Consider the following 10,162-nt stretch of genomic DNA (forward strand, 5'->3'; position numbering starts at 1 on the left):
TTTTTCATACATTGCTACAATTTTGAAAAATTTGTTTTTGCTTTTTATGGGTTATTGTGTGTAGATTAATGAGAGGGAAAAGACGATTCAATACATTTTAGAATAAGGTAAGAAAATTTGGAAAAAGTCAAGCTGTCTGAATACTTTCGGAACGTACTGTATGGTAGAGACGTGGGGTTTGGACGATTGTTTTTCGGAAGCAAATACCTATTGAATGGACATTTTTATAAACCTTGAAAGAATTATTCATTTCATGGGTGAACACCATACAATAGGTTACTGTATAGCTCAATCGATAAAAATAAAAATTCTGGTTTCTAAAGTTCTATGTTGTGTTCCTTACTTTTATTAGTTAGAGCACTGCCTATGGCCAAATGTTTGTTTGTTTTATCTTCTCAGGAAGAAACATAGAGAAGTGATTTACGTTAGCCTGTCAAACACCTTTGTTTCCACATGTCAGAAAACAGAGAGTACTATTACTGAACCAACCAGCGCCCCATCTGATCCCTTGAGCTAACCTGGACCTTGTCTTACCTGAGAGGCAGCAGGAAGCCGTAGCGGATCACCACCCCCAGCCCCCACAGGACCGTCAGCCTCAGGCTGATGTGCTGGAAGTTATAATTGCTACGGGTCAGCAGGTTCCATGACTCCAGCTCCTCAGCAGAAAACCTCTTGGTCACCTCGTCGTCCATGATGCTCTCCACTCCTCGCCGGCAGAAGTAGAAGATGTCTGACATCTCAAACTCAGAAGCGGAGTCCAGGTCCCGGTTACTGCCACGGCGCCGGATCTCATTAATCTCCTCCTCCAGGGAGGTGGGCTCTTTGGCAATGATGGCTGCAATGCCCCAGGGAGACATGGGAAATGGTTAACGCCTATACACCAGACAAACTCATCAACAACACAGAACACACTCAAAATGCACAGCCTATCACTCACCATTCGAGTAGGGCATGTACAAGAGATGGTTGTTATCCTTGGCTCCTCTTTCAATCCTATGCGTGGCCCACTACAAGAAAAGTAAAGTAGACAGGTCAGGGATTTTTCTGTCATTTTGGGTTGCTTAAGTCCAAACTGTAGTTAAAAATATATACACTACCAGTCAAAAGTTTGGACACATACTCATTGAAGGGTTTTTCTTTATTTTACTATTTTCTACATTGTAGAATAATAGTGAAGACATCAAAACTGTGAAATAACACATATGGAATCATGCAGTAACCCAAAAAGTGTTGAACAAATCAAAATATTTGAGATTATTCAAAGTAGTCATCTTTTGCCTTGACAGCTTTGCAAACTGCTCACATTCTCTCAACCAGCTTCACCTGGAATGCTTTTCCAACAGTCTTGAGGGAGTTCCCACAAATGCTGAGCACTTGTTGGCTGCTCTTCCTTCATTATGCAGTCTAACTCATCCCAAGCCCTCTCAATTGGGTTGAGGTCAGGTTATTGTGGAGGCCAAGTCAACTGCTGGAGCACTCTCCTTGGTCAAATAGCCCTTACACAGCCTGTGGTGTGTTGGGTCATTGTCTTGTTGAAAAATAAATGATAGTGGGACTGAGCACAAACCAGATGGGATGGCATATCACTGCAGAATGCGGTGGTAGTCATGCTTGTTAAGTGTGCCTTGAATTCTAAATAAAAATCACAGGCAGTGTCACCAGCAAAGCACCCCCATACAATCACACCTCCGCCATGCTTCACGGTGGGAACCACACATGCAGAGATCATCCGTTCACAAACTCTGCATCTCACAAAGACACAGCTGTTGGAACCAATAATCTCAAATTTGGAAACGTCAGGCCCAAGGTCCATTGTTCGTGTTTCTTGGCCCAAGCAAATCTCTTATTATTATTGGTGTCCTTTAGTAGTAGTGGTTTCTTTGCAGCAATTTAACCATGAAGGCCCGATTCACACAATCTCCTCTGAACAGTTGATGTTGAGATGGGTCTGTTACTTGAACTCTGAAGCATTTATTTGTGCTGCAATTTGAGGCTGGTAACTAATGAACTTATCCTCTGCAGCAGCGGTAACTCTTGGTCTTCCTGTCCTGTGGCGGTCCTCATGAGAGCCAGTTTCATCACAGCACTTGATGGTTTTTGCAACTGCACTTGAAGAAACATTCAAAGTTCTTCACATTGTCCGGATTGACTGACCTTCATGTCTTAAAGTAATGGACAGTTGTTTCTCTTTGCTTATTTGAGCTGTTCTTGCCATAATATGGACTTGGTCTTTTACCAAATAGGGCTCTCTTCTGTATTCCAACCCTATTTTGTCACAAAACAACTGATTGGCACAAATGCATTAAGGAAAGAAATTCCAAATTAACAAGGCACACCTGTTAATTGAAATGCATTCCAGGTGACTACCTCATGAAGCTGGTTGAGAGAATGTGAAGAGTGCGCAAAGCTGCCATCAAGGCAATGGGTGGCCACTTTAAAGAATCTCAAATATTTCGATTTGTTTAATACTTTTTTGCTTACTACGTGATTCCGTGTGTTATTTCATAGTTTTGACGTCTTCACTATTATTATACAAAAGTAGAAAATCTGTATAATACTGGAAAAAATACAAGCTAGAAAGTCACGGAGAACTTAATTCCAAAAACATTGAATTCAGCAGTATTGATTTTGTTATGTTTGAGCAAAAGAACAGCATTAGCCAAAGCAAAAATGACTTGAATTTCAGGAAATAAGCTTTAAAACGGCAACATTCTCTGAGCTCCATGACAGAACATGTACAATTGCAGGAAATTACCTTAGAAATTGCTAAAATGTCTCAGCTCCATGGAGAAATGTTTTGTAAAACAGGAAATGAACACAATTCTCGACACCGCCAAAAATGAAGAATTTTTTTTTTTACACAGCGCCAATTTCCACACCCCCTGCCACGCCCACCTAAACCCCCTTTTGATCCAGAAAAGATCCTGCAGGTGTTAGCCCGTTAGTTCCTAGAGAAACATTCTGCCTCAACCTCCTTCAGACAATAATCAAATTCTAAATAATAGACTTTCCATTTTTACTTTATTTCACATAAAATGACCAAAACAGCTTCATGCTTTATTACGGGAATTATGGGGCAGTTTGACAGGTTAGATAATACAATTCCAGATGGACATATCAATGTAGGCCTATTATATTTTATCTACAACACTTGAGTTTATAAAGATGTGCAGTAAATTGCGGACATGTTATCAACAAGTGCCATTTCCAATAGGCCGATATTGCACAAGACAAACACAGTATAACATAAAGCAGTTAATTCTACTAGGTTGATATGTTATTTTGCTATTAGTTTGATATTACTATTCCAGGGCAGCTAGCGATTATGAGAGGAGTCTGTCCCCATGGAAATCATTAGAATGATTGGTTCTCTCTATTTTTTTAGTAATTGTCCGTTTTATGTAGGCCTAAAAGACCATGCTCACCTAAGCTGAATGAAGTGCAGATGTCCATACTGTGTCTGCACACCTAGACAAACACTAAAGTATGAGGCTGGAAATAGACAGTGTTGCACATACCTTAGCAACAACAACAACAACAACAACAGGCAGAGCAGGGAGGAGAGGAGGAAGAGGGAGGGGATCCACTGTTCTCAAACTTTTACTTCAACCTCAGGCACTGAGCTGGGTGCAAGTTCACACAACACATCACATCTTTATAGGATCCTGATGTTCACAGACAGGGCGGAGAGGAGCAGAATTCTGCTGCCAGAACATTCCAATCTGCTCAAGCATCTATCTTACACATACATTACACTCCAATACAGTTATTTGAGCCAAATGGCTAATGGAAGTAGAGCAGGGCACCTAGCAAAAAAAAAAGAAAAGTGTATAGACTGTGTTCACATTCTAAAAGGCTTTACTAGGCAACAGGCCTTGACAGCAGTTAAGGTTCACCTGATCAACTTCACAACATTACTCTGACAGGATAGGTAAACTGGACATTTACAAGACTGACCACTTGTGGACAGGAGCACAACAACATAGTAAGAGGCAAAGCATCTTTGCTACTTAGCAGTGCCAGGCCAATGTCAACAACACTACAGGACGAAGGACAGTTCTCTTTATAAACTGAAATTGACCATCCCACCTTTTGAAATGATAACACTGCTCACCGAGGGGAGATTTTACAGTTGGTTGGCCTCAACAAAATCCTTACTGACATGACAATACCATTACATGTGAATCATAAGACTAAAGTGCAGCTTATAGGGACACAAATGTGTTTGCTTTGGTTTAGGCTAGTAGATGACGAACATAGCAATCTTGTTGAGTCTGAACTGGAACAGGGCAAATCAAGGCCAGGACATGGCTTAGGACAAAGGGGTGTGGTAGCACAGGATTATATAATACTAACCAAAAAAAGAGCTGGTGTGTGATACCTCTACACTCACTTCATAGCCTAGATTGAGTAGAAGTTACAGGGTCCTCCTTGTTCATTCTCTCCTTCCCATTCTCTAACACTGCAGTTGATGCAATTGGACTTGTCAAAAAGCATTATACATTTATGGCAATTTAGCTAGTTAGCTTGCAATTGCAAGCTAATTTGTCCTATTTAGCTAGCTTGCTGTTGCTAGGTAATTTGTCCTGGGATATAAACATTGAGTTTTTATTTGACCTGAAATGCACAAGGTCCTCTACTCCGACAATTAATCCACACATAAAATGGACACCCGAATCGTTTCTAGTCATCTCTCCTCCTTGCAGGCTATTTCATCTTTGAATTTATATGGTGATTGGCATCTAAACTTTCATAGTATTACTACACCGACCGGCAGCACAGTTAGTCTTTCAATCACCCACGTGGGTTTAAACAATGAGGAGACTGCACGTGGGTACCAGCTTCTATAAACCAATGAGGAGATGGGAGAGGCAGGACTTGCAGCGCGATCTGCATCAGAAATAGGAATGACATCTATTTTAGCCCTTGGCAAGGCAGACGCTCGTTGACGCGTGCAAAAGCAGTGTGGGTGCAATAATTGAATAACATAGATTCCTACATTTATTTTGCAACATGAGCGGTGTGGTCAGCCTGTAAGCTTATTTCTCTCATAAAAATACTGGTAGACTAGGTTTGGCGCTACGGCGAGCTGAGAAACCTCTCTTATTGCCAGCCATCTCCCTCCAGCCCAATTATTTCTGCCGCTAGAACTTTCTCTCAAAGGGGTTGACTGGAAACTGCTCACAGGCTTACTGTCAGCACATAAAGCAGAAGATGACAGAGGGAGATAACCTTCTCTGGTTTCATCTCACGAGTGAGAGGTGAACAGACAGCTAGGCTAACTCCCAACAACCATTGAAACCTTTGATTAATCATATTGAGAGACACTTGATCCCATCAGCAGGCCAAAAAAGAAAGTGAATGTTGATAATGTAGGGTCAGAAGCACATATCCCACAAAGTCATGTTCATACCATAAACATGTAGCCAGATAAAGACTTTTAGTACCCAGGTCTGTACCGTTCTCTCTGGTCTCTCCATAGTTACAGTGCCTTGCGAAAGTATTCAGCCCCCTTGAACTTTGCGACCTTTTGCCACATTTCAGGCTTCAAACATAACAATATAAAACTTTTTTTTTTGTGAAGAATCAACAACAAGTGGGACACAATCATGAAGTGGAACGACATTTATTGGATATTTCAAACTTTTTAAACAAATCAAAAACTGAAAAATTGGGCGTGCAAAATTATTCAGCCCCCTTAAGTTAATACTTTGTAGCGCCACCTTTTGCTGCGATTTCAGCTGTAAGTCGCTTGGGGTATGTCTCTATCAGTTTTGCACATCGAGAGACTGAAATTCTTTCCCATTCCTCCTTGCAAAACAGCTCGGGCTGAGTGAGGTTGGATGGAGAGCATTTATGAACAGCAGTTTTCAGTTCTTTCCACAGATTCTCGATTGGATTCAGGTCTGGACTTTGACTTGGCCATTCTAACACCTGGATATGTTTATTTTTGAACCATTCCATTGTAGATTTTGCTTTATGTTTTGGATCATTGTCTTGTTTGAAGACAAATCTCCATCCCAGTCTCAGGTCTTTTGCAGACTCCATCAGGTTTTCTTCCAGAATGGTCCAATCAATTTTAACCATCTTCCCTGTCCCTGCTGAAGAAAAACAGGCCCAAACCATGATGCTGCCACCACCATGTTTGACAGTGGGGATGGTGTGTTCAGGGTGATGAGCTGTGTTGCTTTTACGCCAAACATAACGTTTTGCATTGTTGCCAAAAAGTTCAATTTTGGTTTCATCTGACCAGAGCACCTTCTTTCACATGTTTGGTGTGTCTCCCAGGTGGCTTGTGGCAAACTTTAAACTACACTTTTTATGGATATCTTTGGCTTTCTTCTTGCCACTCTTCCATAAAGGCCAGATTTGTGCAATATACGACTGATTGTTGTCCTATGGACAGAGTCTCCCACCTCAGCTGTAGATCTCTGCAGTTCATCCAGAGTGATCATGGGCCTCTTGGCTGCATATCTGATCAGTCTTCTCCTTGTATGAGCTGAAAGTTTAGAGGGACGGCCAGGTCTTGGTAGATTTGCAGTGGTCTGATACTCCTTCCGTTTCAATATTATCGCTTGCACAGTGCTCCTTGGGATGTTTAAAGCTTGGGAAATATTATTGTATCCAAATCCGGCTTTAAACTTCTTCACAACATTATCACAGACCTGCCTGGTGTGTTCCTTGTTCTTCATGATGCTCTCTGCGCTTTTAACGGACCTCTGAGACCATCACAGTGCAGGTGCATTTATACGGAGACTTGATTACACACAGGTGGATTGTATTTATCATCATTAGTCCTTTAGGTCAACATTGGATCATTCAGAGATCCTCACTGAACTTCTGGAGAGAGTTTACTGCACTGAAAGTAAAGGGGCTGAATAATTTTGCACGCCCAATTTTTCAGTTTTTGTTTTGTTAAAAAAGTTTGAAATATCCAATAAATGTCGTTCCACTTCATGATTGTGTCCCACTTGTTGTTGATTCTTCACAAAAAAATACAGTTTTATATCTTTATGTTTGAAGCCTGAAATGTGGCAAAAGGTCGCAAAGTTCAAGGGGGCCGAATACTTTCGCAAGGCACTGTACATAATGAGGAGGAGGCAGGGCCCCTGGCCATCATGTAATCTCCACCCACCAACCACTGAATGCACGGCTGTCTGGGTACTAGTGATAAAAGGTCACTGTGAAGCCAGAGTTGTGAAGAGCGCCACTAACAATTGACTTATAGTGGCCAACCAGCAAAGTTTTTATTGACTCTTGGCAGTGACCCATTATATTGTTGAGTCATTGATTAGAGTGGTGCTAACTTAATGCTTGTGTGCTATTGCTATTACACACTCATTATACCCATATTATATTACATGTCCTGCTTCGGCATCTCTGTGACAACAAAGGTGCTTGTCGTGACTTCATGTGAAGCACATTGTAAATATGGACCTGAACTGAACTCACGCAATAGAGAGTTGATGTCGAAAGGGAGGGATTGAAGTTGGGGAAGTGCACATGACCTACACTAAACTAAATTCCCATTGCTAAATCCCAGTTTGGGTCAGGTGCACTGTCAAACAAGGAAGTACCACATCACTGCACACAGTGAGTATAAATAAAATCACAGACATGCTAACCATGTATATGTGACAAATAAATTAGATTTGATTTTGATTTGTATAATTCATGCACTCCATTCAAGTCTATGTCAGCCATAAATGTTGTGTGACATATGCCTACCATCTATTCTCGATCATTCAAATGAATTATGCATATGCAAATGTCTGATGTGATGTCCTATCTGACCACAAACTGATAACATCTGTGAACCCCAGCAAACAGTGAAGTGGTTCCCACTCACCTCAAAGATCTTCAGTAAGGTTTTCATGTAGAGCCGGCGAATGCCAAAGGACACTCCAAAGATGGCAGGCACGATGATGAAGACGAGCAGTAGGGTGAACCACACAGTGAAGGAGATGCCCAAGAGAATGCACAGCAGGTTATCAAAAGGGTTGAAGTCTAAGAATGGGCCCATCTTGAGGCTTTAGGGGGCAATGGGGAGATCCTACTACACAGAATATAAAGTCTACCCAAAAGCAGGAGGAGACAGTGTCGCACTTGTCCACCTTTTAGGACTAAGTCTCAGTCAGAGCAGTGCCTTCATTAAGACATCTGAGGGACCAGACTCCTCCTCACACTGGTCAGTGAATCAATGTCTGTAGAGGACAGCATCTTGCTGCTGTCTCCCAGCTTTATAGATATGTTATAGCAACTGGGCCATCCAGTCTATCAGTTAAGTTGTTTTCTGTAGCTTCTTATCATTTAAACTTATTGCGGGGCATTGGTCTACAATGAATTTGGGTTTAACTTAACTCCACTACTACCAAACATTTTTTTATGGAGCCGGAAAGGGTTTGAGAATATTGTGCATTGAAAGAATCCAAAAGTTGCAACTGTTTAGTTGAGTATCACATGTTCCTGAAAGAGATGTAAACAAAAACACAAGGTCAGGCCTAAGTGCTGGTCGATACTAGGAAGGTCGGAGATTTCTGATTTGCTAACTCGATGTAGAAATGTGTCCCCTACTTGGGAAGTATCATAATCAACCAATATGAAGCTTTACACAAATAATGTAAAATAAAATTAACTGCGCATGATGGACACGACCATGATGCTGGCGTGGCGTCTCTCTCCTTCAGATTATGATGACTCAAATGTTAGGATGGTCAGGCCAGCCAAGTCTGTTCTTCGTAACATTAGTTAGCTAACGTTAGTTCTTTGTAGCTAGTTGCAAGTACTAACGCCACTATATAAAACTATTTTTAAATACGCTACTATTTCCACTAAACATGTTATTCCCATTGGAAACCGGCAAATTAGCTACGTAACGGTAGCTGGCTGGCTGATAACATTTTGGTGAGGGGTTTGCTATTGCACAGTATGAGAATCGAGAAAATTATGTACGTACATTTTCTGACTGTTGCAATCATTTAACACCAACTCCAGCAGACCAGGAAGGGGGAAATTACACGGATTCTAGCTAATAATGTGTCAAGATTTATGCATTCAATCCGTATCACACTTTTAGGCTAGCCAATTAAACTAAACTCCACGAATTACAATGAGTTGAGCAACTCCACAAATTACGACGGACTTGAGCTGCTGCGGATGTGGGCGGGCTGGATTTCAGCAGCCAAATAGCCTGCATTTACACATTAATTGCGGGCTATTCTTAAATCATAGAGTTGAGTCGGCATGGCTAGCTAGGCTAGTATTGAGTACTCTGACTAGGTGGAATTCAGCCACGACCAGAAGTGACTTTTTCTTAGCACTTTAGAAATGACACATTAGTTTAGAAGTAACATAGCAGTTTATGATAAATAGGTTAAGAAAGGGGTTATGGTTAGCTAAAAATGCTTTTAGTTCTAACCTGCTGTACTCTGTCACTATTTACCACAGCCACAAAGTGCATATTGGCTAGCTATATGGTACACATTCATTAAACAAAACTTTGCTTATGTGTCTTAATTTAAGATTAGGCATAAGGTTAGCAGTGTGGTTATGGTTAGGTTAAAAATCACATGAAGACAATTGTAGGTTAAAAATCACATTAAGACAATTGTAGAAATAGGCGGGGTTTAGACGATCACTTTGTGGCTGTGGTAACCATTGACGCTATACACCATCTATTCACAAACAATATCAAGCAGTCGATTTTTTTGTGCTACGTTAGCTTTCTATCATGGAAGATGAGATACAATTTCCTGAAACGTGGGTAGATAGCTACATTAATGTACTCACCTAACATTGTTGTCTCCATCCGTGGCCAACGGACAGCGGCATAGACGTAAGGTGATGGAACGATGATGGTGCGCATCAGACGTTCCTGCGAGAATCTCGTCGGTTTTGTGGTCTCGTTTTTCAGCAAGAACAAAAACATTCTTCCTCGTCTCTAATCTGACATCTGGTGGTAGGACGTGGAAGAACCGGCGCATTACTTAACGCTGAACACAAAATACATGTATATAAAATACATCACAGTAGGCCCAGTGAGGGCAATCACACATATGATATCGTTGCGTAAATGCAGTGGTGGAAAAAGTACCCAATAGTCATACTTGAGTAAAAGTTAAAGACACCTTCGAATAAAATGACTCAATTAAAAGTAAGTCAC

At 41.2% G+C, this 10,162-nt stretch overlaps 1 protein-coding gene across 2 annotated transcripts in view; it reads right to left on the bottom strand.

The window, feature by feature from the left end:
* Nucleotides 1–9,884, bottom strand: part of LOC124036302 (glycerol-3-phosphate acyltransferase 4) — a 34,759-nt gene extending 24,875 nt beyond the window's left edge. Inside the window, exons 1-4 of one of the 2 annotated variants that reach the window (XM_046350710.1) lie at nt 9,790–9,884; nt 7,850–8,466; nt 938–1,007; nt 535–835 (exon numbers count right to left, since the gene is read on the bottom strand). In XM_046350710.1, coding sequence (XP_046206666.1) covers nt 535–835; nt 938–1,007; nt 7,850–8,023 — 545 coding nt within the window. In that variant the 5' untranslated portion in view covers nt 8,024–8,466; nt 9,790–9,884. Of the gene's footprint in view, nt 1–534; nt 836–937; nt 1,008–7,849; nt 8,467–8,956; nt 9,114–9,789 lie in introns of those variants that run through there. The other variant, XM_046350711.1, reaches the window with a different exon arrangement.
* Nucleotides 9,885–10,162: the final 278 nt, after the last annotated feature.

This window comes from Oncorhynchus gorbuscha, linkage group LG05 (genome assembly GCF_021184085.1).
Source record: "Oncorhynchus gorbuscha isolate QuinsamMale2020 ecotype Even-year linkage group LG05, OgorEven_v1.0, whole genome shotgun sequence".
Classification (NCBI taxonomy): domain Eukaryota; kingdom Metazoa; phylum Chordata; class Actinopteri; order Salmoniformes; family Salmonidae; genus Oncorhynchus; species Oncorhynchus gorbuscha.